Genomic DNA, 24343 nt, shown 5'->3' with positions numbered 1-24343 from the left:
TCCAGAGTGAAGAGAAATATACAGAGAAATCAAGTGTTTATGTTTGTTTGCATGTAGGAGTGAGAAAGTTCCTTCCTCTTGGGGAAAATATGGCAATCCATTTTTCCTTCCGACTCCCCTCCCAAGCTATTAGACTACATTCATTTTGAGGTTTTATAGCCTATATTTGTACTTATTTCCCTGTTTCATTCGATTTCCCTGTTTTATTGCCCGCGACCTGCCCAAACACAACTGTATATGAGTTCCATGGAGATTGGCTTTTGCTCTCTTGTACTGAATAATTAATACGTTCTGCTTTTTGAAGCGATAGCATTTGCATTTTGCTGCATCAGTATTTATTACAACTCAGTCTTACTTACAGAGTGTTTTTTTGTATTATGACACGCCTTAAATGAAAACGTGGAATTAAGCAATATGAAGAACGACAATCCAAAATGTAGTTTGAGGAGACTTGAACAAGAAAAATGACTTCATGGTTTGATGTTCAAATACCTAAAATGTCACAGACCTTTTGGGGCAGCATGATTTATAACAAATTTCGTGAAACATTATAGAGCCACAAAAAGTCTTAGACCAAGACCAAGCTGCAGTTCCTCAAACGTCCACTTGAGGCTGGTTGCAGAACAAGTCAGTCCCCATATTGAAATGTGCAACTTCACAGCAGAAACATGTTTTACAGCCTGGTACAACAAAACTGTTTTGGTCTCTATAGCTAATTTCAACATTCGTGACAACTGTACTGAGTCTGAATGTTTTTGGAATCACTTGTTCAAACTATATTAAAGCTTAAAGTTATGCATAATGAACAGCATGGCTACTGATTGACAGGGGGTGCTGTTACAGGTGGCTTATTTGAGCAGCCACACGTCATACAGCTCGCCTTATGGCGACATTTGTTTGGGAGTTCTCTCAGTTTTATCTGTTGACTCAGCTGTCCATGTCTTAGCCTTTGTCACTGTTGTTCTGTTGACAATGTGTCATTTTTTCCCATTATATAAATTTCCTCCACTATCTCTGTCCATTGCTCCTTGTTAGGAGGCTCTGCTTTGAGATATCAGCCTCTTCCTTGTACATTGTCTTCAGAGAAATTACATAGATGGAGTACCATGCAATTCATAGGAGCACTGTCCGTTCTTTATACTGTCAGTCATTCATGTTTACATGACATGGACCTCTAGTTGCATCAGTAATCCACAAACTCACCTTTGTGGTAGATACTTTGTAACATAAATGGATTGTTTGACACATGGGTTTATATTAGATAGAGGATAAAATTATTGTTGCTGTGATAACTTTTCGCAGTTGTTAAATCCTGTCTCCTGTCATGTTACAAATCACTTTTCAGTGTTTTGGTGTCTGAGAGGCCTTAAAAACTTCATGGATCCATTACTCACACTGGACTTCTTGGATTGTATTTCATCTTCACATGCCCTCCTACACAACCACCTGCATCGTTTTTACGCAAAGCTGTTTGAGGTCTAAGCACCAGGTCAAAGAGGAGACACAAGAGACTTTGTATCCTGTCTTCTACCAACAGTCCTTACAGTTACCTCAGGCTACTGGCTCATCCGCATTCGGTAGCCAGTTTTAGTTGTTTATATTTTGAGTAATTAAGATCCTCTTCAGTTATAGCTTTATAATAAATATGTGACTTTATTACAGTAACCAAACAAAAATCTAAGTAGTTAGTGTGTTTTATCCGATAGTTTAGAGAATTAAACATGTATTTATTTTGGTGTTTGCTGTTTGTGTTTGTCTCTATTTTTCTATGTTAAAAAGCAGCTAATGGCAACCAAAGGCCAAGAACTGATTGCCAATTTCTCAAAATGGTTGCCTATGGCAACTTGGCAACGATTACTGTCAAGCTTCGCTTTCATGTAGCCAAGAGCACAATCTGTGCCTACAAAACTTTTTTTTTTTTTTTTTTTAACATGTCATGTTTTTGTAATACGCTGATACACTTCTGCTAATCGGAGAGCTAGATCAGGAACAGCTCTTGCAAGTTGTTTTGGAAGGCAATGACATATTTTAATGTTTAATTTGCATTTGTAATTTTTGCGCTTTCTCATGTATGTGAAAACTGTCTTGCACACTGAAGAGAGAGAGACTCTCTCTGTGATGAGCGAGGGAGGAGCCTGCCAGCCAAAATGGCCAACGGGGATAAAGAAGAGGCAGAGGTCTGTCTGTGTGCTCGCTAGAGAGCTGAAGACACTGCCAGGCAAAGTTTCCATGTTTAACTGGCAGGCATGGAGACAGAGAGAGAGAGAGAGAGACACAGAGAGAAAGGGAATAAAGAGAGAAAGGTTGAATCAAAAAAATAAAAAAGAAAGAGAAGGAGCAAGAGAGAAAGTCCACCAAGAACAAGAATGCAAGAGAGCAAAGGACAGAGAGAGAGAGAGAGAGCGAGGGCGAGAGACATCCAGAGAGACTGAGAACAAGAACCAGAGAGAGAGAGAGAGAGAGAGAAATGTGCTGACGCGGCGTTTCTTGTCTGAACTCCCCAAATTAATAATCAGCAGCGGTTTAGCCGAGCCGTGCCAGGAACAGGGGCCTACTGCCAAGCCCCGGCCAGGCCAGGGCCCTCCCTGCTCCCACTGTTACCCCCACTCCTCGACTCAACCCCCAGCCTGGAGCTCTGCTCTGGGGCCGAAATAGGAGGCACTGCCTGCCTCCCTGCCTGCCTGCCTGCCTGTCCGGGCCAGGCCTGACCTGGCACACTGCCACAGGGCTTTTGCTTGTTCAGGAGTTTTGATTAAATCCTTTATTGTGCTCCACTCACGCAAAGAGCTAAGGCGAAACACCAAGCAGGACGGAGCCGAGGAGAGAAAGCGAGAGGGGAGAAAAGAAAAGGGGGGGGAAAAAGCGGAGGGAGGGAAGGGAGGGAAATGGGATCTCTCTTTTTTTCCCTCTTGCTTTCTCCTTTTCTCTTTCTCTCGGGCTGAAAAGATGTTTGATTTAGTCTATGGGGAGTTGTAAAGTAGATAAAGTTTTTGCTCGCCATCAGCAGTCTGTTGGGTTTTTTTGGGGGGGGGGGTGGCTTTTTTTTATTTTCACTCCTCTGAATAAAGCCTCTTTTACTCCTTTTTGTTCTGGTTTTATTATCATTTTATCTCATCAGCTAGACTTCCAGACTACAATCTACCACAGTGACATGCATCAAAAGCTTCAGGTTTAGCGTAGCGTGTTTATGCTCCAAACGAATGTAACACAGAGGGATAATCACTGCTGTGCTTTTTGAAAAACAGGTGTGCATCTCGCGAAATGTATACTAAAATCCACCTTATCATATTTTATTGTGTCCCACGCTGATTTTATATACACTCACACCATTATACACGCTCTATATCTCCCAACTGCTCCTAGTTAACTGTGCCCTTGTCAGTGCTGCAGCACCCCCATGGCCTTTCAGAGGCTCTGTGCCAGAAGTGTAACAGTGATTTGTGTTGTTGTTTCAGCTGTTTCTGTGCCGGACCTGAGCGAGCAGTTCACACCACCAGAGACGGCTCCCCCAACCCTCGTCAGCCTGATCCAAGCCATAGAGAAAAGAGGTATATCCGTGTCAACCGGCCAACACATTCGTCTGTTGTCTGTCTCGCCTCCCCGTCTTTTCGTCTACGTGTGACTGTCTCCCTCCCGCCATCTGCCTCTTGCTCTCATGCCAGCATTTGCACAAGTGTAGACATATAGAGGGCTGTCACACAGATGCAGAAGTTCATGCACATACTCACAGTACCTCCTCAGTTGGTCTGTGACTTGCTACAGACTTTCTACATTGAAGTTAAATGTGGTTTAAGTCAGAACTGTTCTCATTGGCTGCAGTGAGAGTCCTGCACAGTGGGTTTGATTCACACTATGTTATTAACAAATAGCGCTCGGTAGGACTCCATTCACAGTTTTTTCTGTCTTCCTTTTTGTATTTTCTGTCTGCACCAAACCCCCACACACCCACACACATACACATGTAGGGCTGCAACTAATTATTTCCATCATCAATTAACCTGCAAATTATCTTCTTAATTATTAACTTGATGTACAAAATGAAAAAAAGCTTCAGAGCTCAATATGATGTCTTCAGATTGCTTGTTTTGCCAAAAACCAAGAGATATTCCAGATGATGTTAAACTGAGAAAAGCAGCAAATGATCACAGGAACTGATTGCTTGAAAAAAAATGGCTGAAATGATTCAGCGATTATAATAATAGTTGATTAATTTACCATGCTTAATTATTAACTATAGTTAACTATTGAAGATGTTAATTGACGTATGCACACACATTAATTTGCATATTGAGGAGAAGAACATATTATATCATTTTATGCAAAAAAAAATTGTCTGTAGCTGTCTCTCACCACTGTTCGCGATTTGTTTAAATTTTGCAGTTGTGAGTTGTTTCTCGTTTGTGCGTTACTTTATCAGCACTGTACAAACCCTTTAACTATTGACTATTTAAATTGTAACTTAATATAAAATACATACTAAAAAATCTGAATTAGTTTGTAGTGTGGAACTGGACACAACCATAGTCTTTTCAATTGATCCTATTGATGTTACTAATAAAATCTGTGTTGCAAAGGCAGAAACAAGTTATAGTGATCTGAACATTTTAGATGTGGATCTACTGGATTTTAATATTGAAAAGGTCTGTCTCTATATGTAAATACTGTAATGTAGCAGTAATGTTGAATTACTTCCCAGTGATGCACACACACTTTGACTGCACGGTGTGGTTTTCACAACTACCTGAGAGACTGGCTAGTCTCAAGGAATTGCCTCCTAGATGCAAGCTGTCTAGACCCTGTGGTCCTAAATGTTTTTTAAGCTTGGGACTGAAAAGAGAAATCTAGTCATTCGGAGTTAAAATGTTCAGGGATATTTTCACAGGATGTGTGAAATCTCTCTCTCTTTCTCTCTCTTGGAAAAGTCACTCTCTCTAACAATGTTTAGACTCGACCACAACATGTGAAACTCATGGGATACTTACCTTTACCTCCAGTGTTCTAAAGAATTTCCTGATCCAGTGTTTTGGTGTTGAGTTTTGATTTTCTGGGCTTATTCCGAGTCACTCGATAAATTCCACATTTTCTGCCAGGAAAAGAAAAAGCTGAAATGAAACACTTCACATTGGAACATGTGTTGGCTCTGCTCTTGTAAATATTGCATGTACAAAAAAACATTCCAAGGACCAACTGATTGATCACCGTCTCCTGTTTTTTGGATGCGAGACTGGAATGAAAACAGCACGCAGCTGAAATTTATTTCAGCATTTATCTCAGTAAGTCCAAAAGAAATTATCTGGCCATGTGCTTTGTCACGTACAAGTTGTTGCTTACAGACACTGACCAGCTTGTAATAAAATCTGTCTCATACCACCTTATCCATGTCTTTTACATTATAGTATTGTAATATTTAGATTATCCAGTCCAAGACAAACAGCCATAGAGTCATCCTCTACATTAGAGGGAGCTTCCGACTCTGTTTTTATTTTTTGTACTTGACTCGTCAGCTCAGTTGTGTGAACCTGTACTCAACTGCCGTTTTTGTCTTTGTCAGGTCTGGACTGGAAGACATTGTACAGACCAACTGATTCTTCAGGTTCAGACAGCCCAGTGTACAGCCTGAGCTCTGGTGAGTTAGCCAGTCAGACACAGAGTCAGACATAGATATATATAGTTTTAATTTTGTTGTTTGTGTGTGTAATAATCAGTCTTTGTGTCACTGCAATATAGTATACACATGTAATAGAGAGTGCCAGTATTTAGTTTACTGGTATGTGTGTCGGAGAAAAATGCAGTGCAGAAATGCCAAACTCAGTTTCAGATAACTTAGAAAGATTCTAGATTTTGTTCTCTAGAGAGCGCTAAGTTTTCAACTGTGAAATGTGACAGTGAGTTTCACAGTCTACAGTCTAAAGTATCCATATCAAGACTTGTTTACTATATATCATATCACATATCATGTTTAAAATATCAATTTCAGTATTGTCATCAATAATTCATGAATCGTTACAGATTTCAGGATCTGTATGGGGTGTTTCTCAACGTGCTTATTTTCAACAATGCTCTTCATATTTGATAAGGTTGTATTACATCAGTGAAAGCATCCCTCTACATCTCACCTGCTTCATATCAATTCAACCTGCAACAGTCAACAGAAATAAAGTGTTCAGGTTTTTCTGTGGATAGTTGATATTTCTCGTTGTACTCAGTCATCCCTGTCTTTGTTTTCCAGAGAGTGAAATGGGTCAGAAAGATGTGGATCACCTGTCTGAGTGTGTCCTGCAGTACCTGAGAGACCTCCCGTCACCCGTCATCCCCGCCTGTATCTACCCTCACCTCCAAACTGCTGTCACTCTGCAGCAGCAGGTCCTCCAGCAGTCAGCAGGTTAGTCTCACTTCATCAGCTTTAAGTTGACGCTCACGTTAACTGAATCCCTTCTTTTTTTTTTCATTAGCAAAGGGTGTCATCTCTTATGTGCGTCGTTACTGTAATGGCTTGTTAATAGACCTCTAGCAGAGGTTTTATGTGATCTGTACGGTACTACCATTTTTAAACAAACACAGTCAGAAGTTGGAGTGTTTCACAAGAACAATGACACATCATCTACATTACCATATGAACATAACATAACTTAGAGAGTAAAGGTTAAAAGCAACTAGATGTTCTCTGTGCTCAAGCGAGATTTAAGTCTCTGCAAGTTAATGTTCATACATTTCTAGCATGAACTGAAACCAGTGGCGCCTGGAACTTCTGGAAAATATGCATTTATCAATCTACAAACCCGTGCTATGCTTTGGAAATGGTCTACAGTAATGCGAAGCACACACAATTTGCAGTTAATGGACTTAAACATGCGAAACCACCAGTATGGGCCTTTTTAAAAAATACCAACTAAAGTTATATTGTTTTAAATCTCTACGGGCTCATGACTGCACTACATCTAGTATTAGGAAAATAACACTTTATCAGAAATTCCTTGAAATAAGTTTTATGAGCTAAATAATACATAATTATAAGATTATAAGATCTGTGCTTCAAACAATGAAATAATCTCATCATGTTGGTGTTTTATTTCCTGTTTCAACAAACTAAACTGAAAAATAAGTCAGTGAGTTCAGATGAATTTTATGCAGGATAACAAACATAATCTGCGTGCTGCTGACATTGTTTCAGTGGATATAAAGGCGCCTTTCATTGCTTCAATAACTGTAATTTAAGTACAATAATTGCGTGAGGCCTAAACCTAGCCTTATATGCAGCTGACTGAGGTCAGCCGCATGTCAGCATTGAGAAAATAGAGTCAAGTGTCCGGAGAGGATGAGCTCAGTGAGGTATGCTAGAAATTCTCCAGCTGATTCTCCTCTGCACAAAGGACAGCATGATTTCACTTCAGATATACTAGACCTATTTACAGAAACATGCATTGACCCTCTTTCTCTGTGCATTTTGAGTACGTATGAATTGAATGTTTAGATGCAGTACAAATACCAAAATCAGCATAATTTTCTTGTGTTTAATTTTGTGACTCTCCTCACCTGGTAAAACCTGATAACAGTTTTATAATTAGATCCTCTTCATGGTTATTTGAATACCTCTTCCAGATGGTGCAGTCGCTGGAAGCCATGGCAGAGAGGTAAGCCTGGTCCTGGAGGGCTCCACCACCGTCCCCCTCCATCACCGGCTCACCCTGCAGTACCTCCTCACACACCTGGCCAAGGTCACCCAGGCACAGGCCAGCAATGGCCTAGACACACACACGTTGGGACAGATATTTGGACCCCTGCTGATACAGACAGGCCCCTCAACCCCTTGGTAAGTTTTTGCGTTGATCATTTTATACAGAAACTGGTGCAGTAGAGTGTGTGAAGCTGAAGAATTTGGCATCTTGTTCTGTGTCCTGTGAAGCATTAAGCTGCTGCTGAAGTCAATAGGCAAATGCTTGAGTCGATCAAATATGTTGAATTGAGAGTCTGAACTATTTATCATTAAACTGTGCATTGATTAATTGATTTACAGGTTGTCATTGGATGAAGAGTTTCCTGGTCTTGTGGTGGAGAGGCTGCTGATAGAGAGAACTACGGAGCAAGACCTCACTCCTCCAGGTATGTTATCTTTTCCTAAGTCAGCATAGTTTATGTTATAGTATAGAACATTTTGATTTATCAGCATTAAAATTGTAATGAATATCAACTTTAATACACTGATAGAGATATTTCTGGCAAACTTTTTTTTACTTTTCAGTGTGTGTGTTTTTATACGTCCCAATATTATATATGTTTTTTTAACTGTGTGTGTGTGTGTTTGTGTTTGTGTGTGTGTGTTCCCAGTTCTTCCAGCAAAGCCAGTCAAGTCAAAAATGGCACCATCAGCCATGACAGACACAAGTGGCCTGCTGACCGATGCTGAGTGGTACTGGGGAGAAATCTCCAGGTAAATTATTGATCACGTTTTTTATTTATTAAAGTATTCGATATCACTCATAAAAGTGCAGCCTTAGAGTTATTATATATAGATGGCAGTTGTGACGGTTCCCTAGAGCCGGGTCATGACAACATTGGGGGCTCGTCCGGGATCTAGGGGTATGATTCTCGCTTCGGGTGCGAGAGGTCCCGGGTTCATATCCCGGACGAGCCCCAATGTTGTCATGACCTGGCTCTAAAGCCATGACAAACACAAAGGGAGACGCGGGTTGAAGGCCAAAATTAAAGTAATTTATTGCAAAGAACTCAACAACACAAATAACTTTTACCAAAAACAAACCAAAAAAAACAATGGGGTGTGTTAATCAGTCAATCAGTGGTGATGATGCATGTATGCATGAGTGAAAATGTGTAGATGCGAGGTGTTGTGTGCCATGAAAAGAAAGAAACCAAAAAACACGAGGCAGCCTGGAGAGGTGAGTGGAGCCTGCCAGAGAGAGAGACAGTGCAAAAGACAGTTAATGGGTTGAGCTTTATACTCTTCCTCAAATTACCCAGGGAACGGTCACACAGTAAATTATGATTATTGTGTGCAACCTCCTGAAATCAATGTTTGTAAGTTTACCTATTTATGTTATTGGAGATTGGTGTTGGTAGAGTAAATGTTGCATGTCGTCATATTTGCAGAGAGGAGGTGAATGAGAAGCTGCGAGACACTCCAGATGGCACCTTTCTGGTTCGAGATGCCTCCAGTAAACTGGAAGGCGAGTACACCCTGACCCTCAGGTAAAGCAACACTTGTGGTTTGAGAGTTTCTTCATTGAACATCTGCAGTTCTGACATACTGTCCTGCACCATCGGTATCAAGTTACTATAGAACTTAAACAAAATGTGGCATTCAATGGAAACAAACCTTTTCTGAAAGTCATCAACATGTACAGTACGTCCTCTTATTTTCTTTTTTCTTTTCTATTTGTCTCCCCCTGCAGGAAAGGGGGGAACAACAAGCTTATAAAGATTTACCACAGAGACGGGAGTTACGGCTTCTCAGAGCCTCTTACCTTCCTGTCTGTGGTGGAGCTCATTAATCACTACCGCCACGAGTCCCTGGCCCAATACAACGCCAAGCTGGACACTAAGCTCCTGTACCCTGTCTCCAAATACCAACAGGTTGGTGATGCTGCAGATGTATGTTCAATTACGAGCGAAATCCACCCTCCGAGCTTCCTTGTTTCATTGTTTCATTCATCAAAATGGTGCTTTTTGCTTCAGTTGGTGAAGGAGAACAGTATAGAAGAGGTGGGAGAGCAGTTGAAGGTCTATCATGAGCAGTACCAGGATAAGAGCCGCGAGTACGACTCTCTGTACGAGGAGTACACACGAACTTCACAGGTATGAGTTCAACACACACACACTTTCAGGTGGAAGACTGGATATGTGCACTATTAGCAGCTAATGATGTGTCCCTCTTATTTCCCACAGGAGCTACAGATGAAGCGTACAGCCATCGAGGCCTTCAATGAGACCATCAAGATCTTTGAGGAGCAGTGCGAGACCCAGGAGCGCTACAGCAGAGAGTCTTTGGAGCGGTTCCAACGGGAGGGCAACGAAAAAGAGATCCAAAAGTAAGTTTATATTTGTGCGCTCAAGATTTTTTTAAAATCCTGGTTAAATTCAGCTGCAGCGGATTTCCCTGAAGAACACATTTGTAACTAATTTTGTCACTCTCTTCAGGATTCAGAGCAACTCTGAGCGCTTGAAGTCTCGTGTGAAAGAGATCCATGACAGCAAGCGTAAGCTGGAGCAGGACCTAAGAGAGCAGGTGTCCGACAACAGAGAGATCGACAAAAAGATGAACAGCCTCAAACCGGATCTTATGCAGCTCCGCAAAATCAGAGACCAGTACTTGATGTAAAGAGACATAATTATTTACTTTTCTCTGTGCTTTGATTTGACTTTAGAGAATATATGCAGAATATATATTGGCTTTAAATCTGTGGTGTTTTGGTTCTGCAGATGGCTAACACAGAAGGGGACAAGGCAGAAGAAAATCAATGAATGGCTGGGCATAAAGAATGATGCTGATGAGTAAGTGTTTAAGATGAACCACCAGCTTGTGATGACTTCTTGCTTTAGTGCCTCCACCAGTAATTTAGGGTAATTTAGTGATGGAGTGTCTGCTGCTGATTTTTGTGTTTCCAGCTCCTACTCACTGGAGGAGGACGAGGGCTCACCCCACCACGATGAGTGTACCTGGTATGTGGGTGATATCAAACGCACCCAGGCTGAGGAGATGCTGAGAGGCAAATGTGACGGGACCTTCCTCATCCGTGAGAGCCAATCACAGAAGGGCTCCTACGCCTGTTCCGTAGTGTGAGTTTCATTTGTGCTGGCTTCTGTTCAAAATGTCTGTGCCATATGCGTTCTTAAAGGAACAATATGTAAGATATTTACTGTATTAATGCAACGCAATGTTTCTTCTACTGCTGAGTTTATTTATGTTGAAAATAACCGCTGTGAAACAGTCTCTCCCTCTCTCTGTCAAACTATTGGACACAAACCAAATTAAACTTCTTACTGTCATTATTTTGCAACCCAGACTGAAGTCAGACTGGGAGGTCAAAGTCTGATCAAGTTGTGTTCATTATGCGCTCGTGAAGGTTCAGTGTCTTCAACCTGACAACCTGCATGATCTATGACTCTCAAATATTTTGAATTTGGACTGCAGTACCAATTATTTAACCACTAGATATCAGTGTTACAGATAAAGTTACATATTGTTCCTTTTAACATGAAATATTGTGTCTGAAAGCAGCTATAATTGATATTTTTACAATAGCAATGTGACATGTCATCAACCTACAGAGAATTATTGCCTAAATCTGCAGCTCCTCTCAGCTTTATGAGATTAACGATCAACTCACTGTCACCACTCTCTCGGGGTCATTCTCAGTCACAGCAGGCAGCTGTTTACTGTGAGAAAGCTTTAAAAACCCACTGTGAACAACATACAAAGTCAGCAACTAGCTGTAGGACATAGTGTTTAGCAGTAAAAGAGTCAGATATCTCACTCAGGAGAAGGCTAAAAGAGAGAGATATACACAAACTTCAAATGATTGGAAATGTTTCTCCATGAAGGCTAGATGTGTAAATAAGCAACTGTTTCTAGATTTACTATTTCCAGAGCAGCACTAAAAATGATCTCTGTCCTTCTTTCCAGTGTGGAGGGTGACACCAAGCACTGCGTCATCTACAAGACGGCCACAGGTTATGGATTTGCCGAGCCCTACAATCTCTACTCGTCCCTGAAAGACCTGGTGCTCCACTACAAAAATGTCTCTTTGGTCCAACACAACGACCAGCTGAATGTAAATCTGGCCTACCCAGTCCTGGCCCGCTCTCAGAACCAGAACCAGCACCCTAGATGAATTATCCACCAGCAGTTGTAGGACACCAACGAGGGTGGGGGAAACAAAATTTGTTCGTCATGTGCATTGGGGAAAGAATGAACCTCTGAACAATGCTTGTTCTTGTTTAAGTGGCGATGAAAATAGACTCAACAGCCACGATTTGAAATTCATAAGTGCTTTGGCTGGTCGCTGGTGCTAATTTTCCCACACAGACCCCAGTCCAGCAAAGAGCACTCCTTGCTAACAGCATGGCTTCAAAATAAGCACACTACTACGAAGCACTGTACAGTTGACAGCTGACGCAGTGAGTTTTAACTTGAGGAGAGTGTCACATTAGCCAGCCGTGACTCTACAGTGTCAGTTATGAAAAAAAAAATTGTGAGAAATTCACAAAGAAAATACCTTTGATAGAGAGACAACAACGACTAAATGTGTTAAAAGAAGACATAATAAGCACAGAAATTTTTCAAGATCGTGGGGAAGACGAGAGAAACCAGACGGCGGGATGATGGGAAAATTTACAGGAGGCACTTTTGTTTTGTGTTTTTTGCCTCATACACGTGATAATTGTCCATAGACAAAGGCCCAATCTGTCACCCCCAGACTGCCTGCAAACTCTCCGTCGACAAAAGCCTGAGCTGTCATCCACTGAACGGACTGGCTTGGCTAAACCAGGCTGCTCGCTTCACACCTAAAGGCTGAGAAAAACGTGGACCAGGGGGGTGTAGTCACTGGAGCCGGGAGGGGAGGACGTGGGAGGGATTGGGAGAGAAATTGCTGGGGGTTTTTGTTTTTTTCAGGGGGTTTTAAAAAAAGATGGATTGAATTTACAGCTTGCTTAAGTGCCATAGTAATAGCTTTGAATGACCACAAGCCTGTGTCACTAGAACAAGGGGGCACGTCGAGGTTGAAAGAAGGAAGGAGGGAATGAGCGACTGTCGACATAGACGAAGCTACAGCTTTAAAAGGTACACACACATATAGGTATATTTTTTATGAAATGATCTTTATTTCCAACTGCTTTGGCTTGTTGCTCTCTCTCTCTCTCAGCGGGCCTCCTTTTGAACTGACGAGGTACAACGTACAGTAAAATGCTGTATTACAGGATAGAAATGCATGGTACATATTTGGTATATTGTGAATATAAAAACGACTTCTTAATCACAAAAACACTAGATGGAGAGGTACATTGATAAATGCAGCTCCATGTGATTCGGGTTTCTTTCTAAATGGAAATTGTGGAAAAACTCCTGCATCCAAACGTCTTTGTTTCAAACTTCTCCCTTCTTTTTTTCATCCTCTTTAAAACTGTAGCACCTGTAGCCATTGACTTAAGGCATAACTGTTAGTGCTCCTCTTCTGTGTCTTGTTTCTATATGCTTAAGACACGTGCAGAGCATCAATCTATGTGATTATCGTATCTTCGGTACTGTATTTGCCTCGTCTCTAGTTAGATTGTTTTTAGCGGTATAATGTCCTTGCAGATGTTTATTGTTTTTTTTTTTATGCAGATTTTACTCACGGTACTTCCTGCTTCCCGCCCTTGTGCTTGACTGTTCCTTTCATCACAAGCTTGACTCACAGAGCTGTAGAACATTGATGTACAAAACAAACAAACAAACAAAAAAGAAAGCAGTAATATAACTCATGTACAGTATATTTCAGACACACATGCAGTCAGTGGATGTGACTTTATGAGATTTCATCGCCGTGTCTCTTTATGTTTTCAGATTAATTGCTATGCTCTTAGATTCTGTTAAAGGATGCACGGTATCCAGCTAATGTGAGCCAAATGAAGGATGTCTTTTCATGTAGCAAGAAAGAAAAGAAGAAAAAAAAAAGAACCAGTCCTTTTGCCATATAGCATGGCCTCTGTGGTCTGAGAGATTATCTAGTACAGTACGCATGGAGTCCTTCATTTGGGTTGTGTTTGGTTTTTTCACTTGGAACCAGTGGTTGATCATTGTACTTTGTGTAGTGCATATACAGTATGATGTGCAGTACTATGCACAACACAGTCGTTTGTGGATAATACGTTTCTTTGTTCCCTCCGTCTGTTCTGTGCTGTGGCAGTGAATTTCTCCCCCCGTTTTGTCACTTTTAAAAGCACAGCTCATTACTCGAGAGGCGGGTTATTCAGTTATTTTTGTGTAGAAAAGAAGGAGAAAGATAGAGGCGTCACGTGATGCCTCTTTTAAATTCGATTTACATAGTTTGATTTCTTGAGAATATATTTCCTACTTATAGTAGACTCAGATTGTCAAAAAGGTAAAGAAAAAAAAAAGTATTTTTGTAGAAAGATATAGAGTCAAAAGTCATTGGCAACAGAAAGTTTTAGAGAAGTTGTATTTAAAGGTTGCACATTTGGCTTTTTGGATTTATTATTGTTGTTGTGGAAGGACAGAAGTCGACGTTTTTGATTCCCCAAAACTGAGATATTCACCTACTCTGCTGGACATCAAAGTCTGTGATGACTTAAAGTTTCATCGCTTTCTGGCATAGTGTCACTTCTGTGATTTTTATTTAGCAACATTTTGTTTCCCCCAAACAGACCAATCCCATTTTCAAGTGAAACCGAACTCGACCTGAAAAGTTTTAATCAAGACATCAGGACAAATCAACTGTACTGTACTTTGCACAGTTCTTGGCATGTAGAAAATCCCAAGAATTAAACTAGAGGTGACGGCGGTGCTTCTGATTAGAGGGCTATACAAACACGTGAGCGAGAAAGATTAGAAGTGCCTTTTAGTCATTGTGATGAGCTCGTCTTCTCCTCGTTGTCATTGGAGCGCTGCTCTACAAGATGGTGCCACGCCACCACATGCTGTGCCCCATGGTTCACACGTTTGCCATTTATCAAAGACTAAAAAAGGTATCTGGCAAATTAGCATATTGTGTTGTGTGTGTGTGTGTGTTTGTCTGTGTGTGTGTCTGTGTGTGTTAGAGCAACTCTGAGCATGTTATAGATTAAAGAGTGACAGATTTTAGTCGTGCCTCTTTGTTGTTACATCTATAGTTGTTACATATTCTTTCTTTCTATGGCGGGGGCTGTACAGTAGCTTGGTGCTCTCTCTCACTGTGCACCAAAGCTAGATTGCTTTGGTGTTTTGTTTTTTTTTATTATTATTATTTGTCTGGTATATTTTTGAATAAAACTCAGATAAGATAGAAATGTGAACCGTACACATCCGTGGCCCAGCCCAGTTGTTCGAAGCTCATTTGATAAGCTCTCAAGTTATAATGCATGCAGCATTTCTCAGTGTTTCGTATTAAGAGTCGGTTCCTTTGTGAACAGGCAATCCGGTTGAGTCATCTGCCACTGCTGACACATCCTTAATCCAGTTTGTTGGACCAACACTTTTGTGACTGCACTTTTTTTTTCTGTTCCACACGCTCAAAGTAGTGTGTCTAACACCCAACAACCATAAACTCACAGACAGTGGTGAAGCTCAGTTGTCAATAGTGTTTTTAGTTGATAGTTTTAAGGTCTTTCCATACAGTATATTGGGAGTGATTGACATTTTTCTTTATGATATCGGATTATACAGTGTACAGTATATGCTTTTGTTGTTTTTCAACAACTGTGTGTGTAATTCTGATGCTTTTGACTGATTGCAAAGTTTTCATTATAGAGTTAGTTTTACTACATGGACTGTATAAACTCTGTAATACTTTTCAAAACAAACTTTAAAGAGAGCTGCTGGCTCATTATGCAATTTGTCTCCACACAGCAAGATTGTCCAACTTAACAAGATGAGTGACATTAATTTTCCTTTTACGGTCCACGATTACGAAACAACATTTCTTCACTTACTACTCCCGGAAAGATTTTGTGATCTTATCTTTTTTTCTTTGGGCGGGACATATAGACAACTGATTTTATAAATCCGAATACAGGAAAAAGTTCATGAACCAGAAAGTTCTGCTTTTATTCAAGCTGTTTGCTTGATGTTTTTTAGTTGCTTAAAGAAAAGTAGAAATGCAGAACGGAAGAGTTTTTTGCATCACTTGTTAAGATGAACATTTTTGCGGTGTCGGCAAACACTTTCATCTGCCATATATGCCATATTAATCACAGATGTTTAATAGTTAGATGCAATGCAACATTAGTAGCAATGAAACCTCGGTCTCGTGGTGAGACGGGCATGAAACGGGCAGAAGATGAAGACTTTATTGCGCTTTGACTTAGAGACTTTAATCCCACTTTTTGGTAGATGTTACTCTGAAACTCAAAGCTGTTATCCTGCTCATCTATTAGATATGCATTTGTGTCAGAGCTTCTTGAAAAACATTTTTCTATATGACGAATGATCATTCAAGGAATTCAATATTTTTTCATCGGCTTTGGTACACTGTAAATGATATTTCTTGAACTGGCCTCACACACAAAGCACATCTTTCACTACTACAAAGAAAGACCTATATTTGGTGTCTAATAAGGTTTGAAGAATGAGAGACATACTAGAGAATAAATATTTTGAAATATATACTTAGATATCTATATTTTTGGATGATGTAATTCTGATTTGGGTTGTGCTTGAAACAAATCAGAAAGAGGCTTTGATGTGAACGTGATCTTTAGAATTGCTCCACGGCTGCTTTGTATCCGAGCAGTTATTGAAACGCAAGCGTTTTTACTAATCAGCTGCAGTGAGCTTCATCGTGATCAGCAACAAACTTTGTGGTTACAGTTGATCGACATACATGTAATCTATTACGCATGATTTATCAGGTGCATTCAGAGGATGAAGCAAGCTTATGTACATGTGTTAATATTTACAGAGCTGAGTCTATATGTTAAATGCAGTCTTGGCTGCTTTGCATTTATTAAATATTAGAGAGGAGTTGTTTCTTTTTTTTTTTTTCTTTCTTGAACTTGAGAATCTGTTTTTTTTGTTTTTTTTGTTTTTTTGTCATTTAGAAGATTGTTTTGTTTTTTTTGTGAGTAGACTTGAGTGTTAAAGTTGCACCACAAAAGATACACTTAGGATGCTGCCACAGAGATCCACCATAGATCGGACACTGATGCTGTAGCAAAGAACCATCTTACCACTGTATCGTCCTTTTGGTAGATCTCTGTGGTTGCTGAAGGGTTTTTTTGTTTATTCATTTGGGGTTTTTTGGGGGTTTTTCTTTTTTTTTTTTTTTTTTTTTTTTGGGGGGGAGGGGTGGCCTGGACTTACATACAAACACAGGCAGGAAAAAAAAGAGAAAGGTAAAACCTGTTCACCTGACGGAGAAAAAGGTACACGATTTAACGGTTCTTGATCACTCCTTTACGCAGATCTTTGTACGTGGAACAATGATGGCATTAGAAAGTGTTCTTTTATGGTGCCTGAGTATTTTTATTTTTTTTTATTTTTTTCATTCGGCTTTTTAAAAAAGCTGATAGATTTGTCTGTCCAAGTGTTTTTGTTTGTTTGTTTATATCTGTTAATGATAACCTTTACAGAGCCTATAAAGAAAAAAAATAAGCTAGCTTGAAATTTTTCCTCCATACAGAAAAAAAAAAAGAAATACAAATGTTTACAATATGTAATTAACCAAATAGTAAATATGCGTTTGAGAATCAATCTGTCGGTCCCTCAAAGTGGCTGTGATTGATTCATATTTCATTATTTTCTGTCATTTTAAACTTGAAAATGTTATGACTGCTTGTTCTGTTTTCTCTGTTTTGGTTCGTTCCTCTTTTTTTTTTCTTTTTTTTTTTTGTACATATGAGAACAGTGCTCCCTCAATTTCAAAGTAATAACTCAACAAGATTAGTTTTTCTGTAATCCACAGGTATTCATCAGTCTTTGTCATTCTTTACCTGCTGACTACTTCACCTTACACTGAGCCGTATATGCAGGACTGAATCCTAACTTGAGACGCTGTTGCATCTTTTTGCTGTTGATATTATGTTAGTATGGCTCTGACACACGTTTCTCTGGTAAGGATTCAGATCCAAGAATTTATAGCGGGTGACACCCACATGTGAATAACAGTACAAACACACCACTTGGTGAACATGCTTGAGTACAGTTTTAGTACATAAACAAAGTTGGAAATTCAGGAATAACTATCAAGAGACATCCCGTTCTTGATTTTGCACTACACAGTAAATGATACTCAAATGAAGCCGAATCAGTTGCTCTATTGGTTGGTTAACTCATTTTTAAGACCAAAATTTATCCACTATAGTCTCAGCTTGTGTGTGATTTTCATTTAAATATGATGACATTAACAACTGAACTTTCATTTCCTTTTTTCTGCCTCTATCCACTCTTTTCACGTCATCACTTCTCAATCTAGACTTTGACCTGATTGGTCAGGTTGCCATTTGTTCGGTTAGAATAATGGAAATGTTGTAGTATTTTTAACTGGTGTACAGTAGTTTCATATTCAAGACCCAACTCTGCATGTTGGAAACAAATTGGCAGTGATCCATCCAGCAATGGCCTGTGCAACATTACAGAGTGGCAACAATTTAAAACACATGTACGCGTTTTTACACTAATAACAAGGCAACGTCTTGTCTCATGTCCTCTACTATGTTGTCCAACAACTTGCCTGGTGTATCACTGCCTCAGCAGCATCAACAGATGTACGGTTATAGTAAATAATGATGAGGTTTTCTCTTTCTTTCAAAAACGATGAATGGAAATGAACGGGGCAGTCACATAAAGCTACTCTACACCAAAGTGCAATTGAACTCAGAGGGAGCACTGTTGTTTCAGCCAGTAGAGGCCTATTGGTTGAGGTGTGCCCAACCCCTATGCACGAAAGATGGTTACTCCTCTTCTCTTGTGTTATTCTCCCTCTGTTGGTCTGTCTTAATTCAGATGCAACATTTCTTTCTTTCTCTCTTGTGTACAGCTTGCTTCAGAGTTGTGTTTGTCTTCAGACAGGTACTCTTTCATCTGTACGGTTCTTTCTTTAGGCTGATGCAATGATTTTAAAAAGACAATAAAAGATATATGAAACAAAGCCTGTCTGGTTTTTGTTTTGATGCTTCATAATAAGTCTTTTGTGCTCTTAGAAACAGAGTCAACAAACTCTGTCCTAAACAGTCCCCTAGACTCCATAGAGGAAGTCAGGGAGAGGAAGCTGACATCCATCATGAACAACTCCTCTCACCTCCTGCATGAGACTGTGGAGGCCTTAAACAGCTCCTTCAGCAACAGACTGATACTCCCACCATGTAAGAAAGAGCTCTACCACAGGTCCTTCATTTAAACAACTGTCAGACTCTTTGTCTGCTGTGACGTGAATTTCCCCATAGTGGGCTCATTAAAGTCTGTCTTATCTTAAACTGATCATCACCTTGTCACACTTTAACTTATATATTCATGTAATAGTTGTACTCTGGATGTCTTTGGGGACAAAAACTAAAACATATTGTACCAAACTTAAAATGCAATGTGTGAAAAATCTGTAATTTACTGTTCTATTTTCAAAATGCCAGACTAAGATATTAACAAAAACACATTTAAGGGTTCACTCAAGTTAAAGGTACCATGTGCACCATTGTTTTTTGAATTATTAGTTCATCATTAATATAATTTAGTTGGTATGATGAACATGCATGAGCACTCCATTACAAAAGCACCAACAAAGATAGTGACGAAGAAGACTTCAGGCAAGTAAGCATGTGTAAACATTTGCATGTATTTGAAGCCGTAAACAGTGCAGCATTTGAAATATCTCAAATAAACTTCTGCTAATTTTTTTGATGAGGAAGTAAATCCATTCACACGTTCACTACGTCTCAAGAATACACACAATGCATTTTAGTGAAACTAACAACGTGACCATAACAGGGAACCTTTTAAGAATAAATGTTTTCTCTTCCCTTTACCTATGAACAATTTTCAAGGAAGTTTCTTTGGTAGTAAAGAATGCCACACTAAGGACTGTGGTGTAACCAGAGTAACCAGGACTTGTTTGTCTAGAAAGACAATCCCGCTGACGTGAATATAATTATTTAATGTTGTGAGAACCACAAATGAAATAGAATCACTTATATTACATTAGTATGGGGACATAAATCTCACAAGAGAATCGCCAAACCTCTGCAATGAAAACCCAGGCTGAAAGTCTGGATGGGGAAGTAAAAATCTGCTGTGATTGAGTGAAGCAACACTTCTTTGTACAATATAACCAACCGTTTTATTCCCCACATTGACTGGGTATTTTTATATTACTTCATGTACTGTAAGAACAATAACCAGTGAAAACAACAGTCTTTCAGTGTGGTGCTTTAATATAATTATAACATGAGGAAACTGTCGCTGCACTGGTTTAGGAGGAGAGCTGGGAGGACATCATGTGAGAGTCACCCGGTAAATCTTTCATAATGTTCAAGGGTTGTGAAGTTTTCCTGCAGTGCGTGTGTTTCATATGCCTTTTCTTAAGCAAGACCTATGGACTGATAAACTGACATGAGACATGCCACTGCTTTATAGTTAGCCAGATGTGTCAGAAGTCATGGAAGACAAAAAAAAAAAAAAAAGAGTAGAACTTCATGACCTGATCATGGGACCCCTAGACACATATTCAGTTTCCTAATTTTTCCTTGATTGCACAAGAACACATACAGTACATGTGGAGGGTTGGGTTTTAACTGTAATGCAGGCCTTAATTTGCCATAAAATGCTTCATCTGGTGTATGGAAATGTTTAAGCAGCATTTAAGATAAAAAAAAATAACTCATGAAAAATGATTACATCCTGCCTCACTTCTGTGGAGACGTCTTTCTCCAGGACAGAAGAGGGTTTCGGGCATTGATGTCTTCCCGCAACAAGTGACGCTGTCTTGTTCGCGTGACCCGAGAGCCAATCAAAAAATAGGCAGCTTCCACGGGGAAGCATCTGTGCAGTATTTAAAGTCCCAGGACGCACAGTAGTTTGTAGGTCGTCGCCGTGTTGCTGCTGTCTTTATTGTTCCGTGTTAAAGTAAAACTCTACACTGCAGCTGAAGATGAAGGGCCCTCTGCTGCTGCTGCTTACTGTTTGGTTGTACACTCAGTACGGCGACTGCGCTCTTCTCTCTTCATGCTCCTACCCTCCATCAAAGTGGTGCTCATCTCTGCAAGCTGCTGTCCAGTGCGGGGTAAGATTATTAATGTATTGATTAGTCATTGTTTTGTTTTGTTTTTTTGCGCATGAGCACGGAAATGTTTATGAATGAATAGTTACACCTCAGATAAAACTAGTTCCGGTCAACTGTTTAACCGCCGTTCTAAATCACTGCGCGAGATGTAGCTGCTGGAAACCATAGCAACAGTGCTTCGCTTCGTCGACACTAATTGGCGTTAATTTACTAGTTAGTTAACTTTTTCACCGATTAAAGTGGCTATAAACCTGGTAAGACCAATAACCACCGTGAAGACAGTTTCTCCGTTAGCTTTTCATAAGTAGTCATACTTCAAAACAATAGTAAAAAAAACTATTGGAGGTGTCCACACAGCATTGTATCCTTCCCCGTCCAGTGTTCTGTGTGCGACGTGTAAAACTTTTGATACTAAAGTTACGCTGTGTGCAGACTGTGGACTCCTGTAGTTTATAAGACCATCTTGACTCACTGAGGAAGGAGTGGGCAGCTAAGTCTAGTCGACTATGAAACAACTGAGGGAATGAGGAAGGGAAACTTTTTGAAAATGTTACTCCCTTTACGTGTCTGGCTTCCTCTGACTCAGTCAAACTCAGATAAACACGGACATATGTAAAACTATCCCTCTGCTCGGTGTCAGTTTCACACAGGATACTCAGCCAGGTGTCATATTATCAGAAACAAATAATGGGCATTGTAGCAGTAACTTTATTTCCTCTATAAGACGGGTAATTCCCCAAACTCCCAATAGACTTTTGTCACGGGTGTTACCAATGATGCAAATGAAGGCCCTGTTCCATTCAGGTGCTGCTGTGGTGCATGCTGTGCTCACTGTAAAGTCTCTGCTGTAATAAATGGAATCCTAATTAGTATCATTGCAAATACCTGTGTTGACACTGCTATTTGATGCCAAAAAAAAAAGGTCTGTTGATCTTTGGAAAATATTTAAAAAAAAAAAAAAAAACCCACTGATGAGCAATCCTGATGGAAAACAGCCTGACCATGCAGAAGCTCTCACATGATCACATGAACGTTAACCACCCCCTCTTCTGCCCCCTTGTGTGCAGGTTTTGAAGGAGTGCCTCCTGTCCAACTTCACCAAGTCCCACCAGAAAGTAGATAAGGTCGAGGTGGGGCTTTACTATGAGACTCTATGCCCCGGATGCAGACAGTTCCTCAGTCTCATGCTCTTCCCCACCTGGGTCATGCTGATGGACATCATGGATGTTAAACTGGTGCCCTATGGCAATGCACAGGTAAGCAGTAAATGAAGCACTCACACAAAGGAGATTACCCTTCAACTTTAACGGTTAGAGAGAGATGATTATGTAAAATATGTTGTAATCTTGGTTGTGAAATTATACTTTGTTTTTATTGTAACTTATGACTGTGCTGTATTAACCCCACCCAAACCACACACCAGGAAAAACCTGCAGGACAGAAGTATACTTACGAGTGCCAGCACGGAGAACAGGAATGTTTTGGCAACATGCTCGAGGTAAACAGAGTGAAAATTGCTGAATAACACTGTACATGATTCATAATGTTGACAGTCTACTATGATGATTTTTTTTTTTACTCTCTTCCTCTCAGACTTGTTTACTGAACATGACGGACTATGCTTTCCCGATCATCTTCTGTATGGAATCCTCTAGTGATGTCATCAAGTCAGCCAAGAACGTGAGAAACTCTCTTTCTACTTCTCTGCACCCGCTTTTCTGTCTCTGCCACTTCCCCTATCATAAACCAAAGTTGCTGTGTGTGTTTCCCTTCATTTTTGTTTGTAGTGCGCGGAAGTCTACGCCCCTGAATTGAAATGGGAAACCCTGATGAAGTGTGTGAACGGGGACCAGGGGATGCAGCTGATGCATCAGAATGCCCTGGCAACCCAAGGGCTGAAACCTCCACACGAATATGTGCCCTGGGTGACCGTTAATGGGGTAAGATGCATTTATCAGCAGAACCTATGGCCTCTGTGGCCCAATTTGAGGAAAACTGAATATCTCTACAAAAATTGGGATTTTGTTGTTTAGTCCCCCAATTCTAATTATTTTTATTTCTTCAGGTTTTAATAAAAATAGTATGAAGGAAATTGATTATTATGTTGGGCTGTGGGAAAATCATAGCCAGCAGTCTTGGCACCATGGGGTGCCTCAGATTTTTTAATTATTTTTTTGACTATTACATCGCCATAAAATAGTTGTCAATGTGAAGACTGTATCTGCTACAAAAACTGTTACAAAAACATACTTTGGCTTGGCTCTTCATCTGCCAATGAATGTTTTAACCTTTATGTGCAATAAAGTTGGTAAAGCTGACACATAAAGGAAACATTTATGACCTGAGCATAAAGGAGTTACTTGTTATTTGATTTGCAGGAGCACACAGAGGATCTGCAGGATAAGGCCATGACTTCTCTCTACACTCTGGTCTGCAGCATGTACAAGGTACAGTTAATGTCATTCATTGACACTTCTGTCTTAATATAAATTCTGTGTGTGTGTATGTGTCAGACTGTGAATTGACTGGTCTCATAACTCTGAAACAGCAGTGCCAATCACATTTAAATGTAATAACTCATCAAATGTAACGCTTTACTTCAGAAAATGTTTAAAGGAACACAACAGGAGCTTGCATCCACACAAATCTGCACAATCCTGTGATATTTTTTGTAGACTACGTCAGGTTTGGGGTCGACTTGGTTTGACACACTGCTCATTTTGTTAGAGTTATGTGTCTGTGTCTGTGTGAGAGAATGTGACAACCACAAGCAGTTTGTTGTTTGCTTGTAGACTTGACCTTTGAACTTCTTAACATGCGTTTCATTTCTTCCAGGGCCCCAAGCCTCCAGTCTGTGGCCAGAGCCAGAAAGCGTACCAAAGCCGCTGCAAAAAAGAGTGAAGGAGAAGCACTGCACATGCCTGTTTGCTTGTTCTGCTCCAGGTGTGGCCACGCAATCAGGAACACTGAGGATTGTCATCAGATATTCTTTTAAACTGTGATTTTTATGTTTCTATAAAGGGAAAAATGATTGCCTCACTTTATAATTCACAGATTATAAATACAATTTCTAAAAAAAAGTGTCATCATTGAAATATTATCTATTGAAACTATAAATACTTTTTATAGCATTTTCACTCAAGATTCTGACGTTAGCAGTCTTGTCAAAGAAAGTCCTTTCATTGTCCATCAGATGGCGCCATATCTCATAATTTTCACTTTGCAGTCTTGCGTACCAAAGGTAATGAAAAAGAGAACCCAACTAAGTTACATGGACATTCATGTTAGAAAGTACTGAACCATCTTTAAAAAGGTTATTTACATTTTTTCAGATTTCTGAACCCAGTATAGTCTGTGTCTGATCATCTTGAAAAGTATACTAAATAATACATAAGGTATACGTCAACAAGCAAACCAGAGAT

The 24343-nt window shown here is 40.0% G+C and overlaps 2 protein-coding genes across 5 annotated transcripts in view; both read left to right on the top strand.

Moving 5' to 3' along the window:
* Nucleotides 1–18797, top strand: part of pik3r2 (phosphoinositide-3-kinase, regulatory subunit 2 (beta)) — a 34609-nt gene extending 15812 nt beyond the window's left edge. For 2 of the 4 annotated variants that reach the window (XM_019259074.2, XM_019259075.2), the window contains exons 3-16: nucleotides 3456–3548; nucleotides 5552–5626; nucleotides 6230–6382; nucleotides 7600–7810; nucleotides 8015–8100; nucleotides 8326–8428; nucleotides 9106–9204; nucleotides 9408–9588; nucleotides 9691–9810; nucleotides 9901–10043; nucleotides 10153–10329; nucleotides 10435–10506; nucleotides 10621–10791; nucleotides 11639–18797. In XM_019259074.2, coding sequence (XP_019114619.1) covers nucleotides 3456–3548; nucleotides 5552–5626; nucleotides 6230–6382; nucleotides 7600–7810; nucleotides 8015–8100; nucleotides 8326–8428; nucleotides 9106–9204; nucleotides 9408–9588; nucleotides 9691–9810; nucleotides 9901–10043; nucleotides 10153–10329; nucleotides 10435–10506; nucleotides 10621–10791; nucleotides 11639–11846 — 1892 coding nt within the window. In that variant the 3' untranslated portion in view covers nucleotides 11847–18797. The remainder of the gene's footprint in view (nucleotides 1–3455; nucleotides 3549–5551; nucleotides 5627–6229; nucleotides 6383–7599; nucleotides 7811–8014; nucleotides 8101–8325; nucleotides 8429–9105; nucleotides 9205–9407; nucleotides 9589–9690; nucleotides 9811–9900; nucleotides 10044–10152; nucleotides 10330–10434; nucleotides 10507–10620; nucleotides 10792–11638) is intronic. The other 2 variants (XM_019259076.2, XM_027284922.1) reach the window with 1 other exon arrangement.
* A 1928-nt stretch (nucleotides 18798–20725) lies between these two features.
* On the top strand, nucleotides 20726–24001 carry ifi30a (IFI30 lysosomal thiol reductase a). Its single transcript, NM_001303352.1, is given in 7 exon segments — nucleotides 20726–20921; nucleotides 21989–22177; nucleotides 22345–22419; nucleotides 22515–22601; nucleotides 22709–22861; nucleotides 23300–23368; nucleotides 23757–24001. Coding segments are annotated over 7 exon segments (771 nt in total). The 5' UTR covers nucleotides 20726–20789; the 3' UTR covers nucleotides 23823–24001.
* The last annotated feature ends 342 nt before the right edge of the window (nucleotides 24002–24343 follow it).

Source organism: Larimichthys crocea, chromosome XII (assembly GCF_000972845.2).
Source record: "Larimichthys crocea isolate SSNF chromosome XII, L_crocea_2.0, whole genome shotgun sequence".
NCBI lineage: Eukaryota > Metazoa > Chordata > Actinopteri > Sciaenidae > Larimichthys > Larimichthys crocea.
The sequence above is the reverse complement of the archived record's forward strand: the minus strand, read 5'-3'. Positions and strand labels throughout refer to the sequence as shown.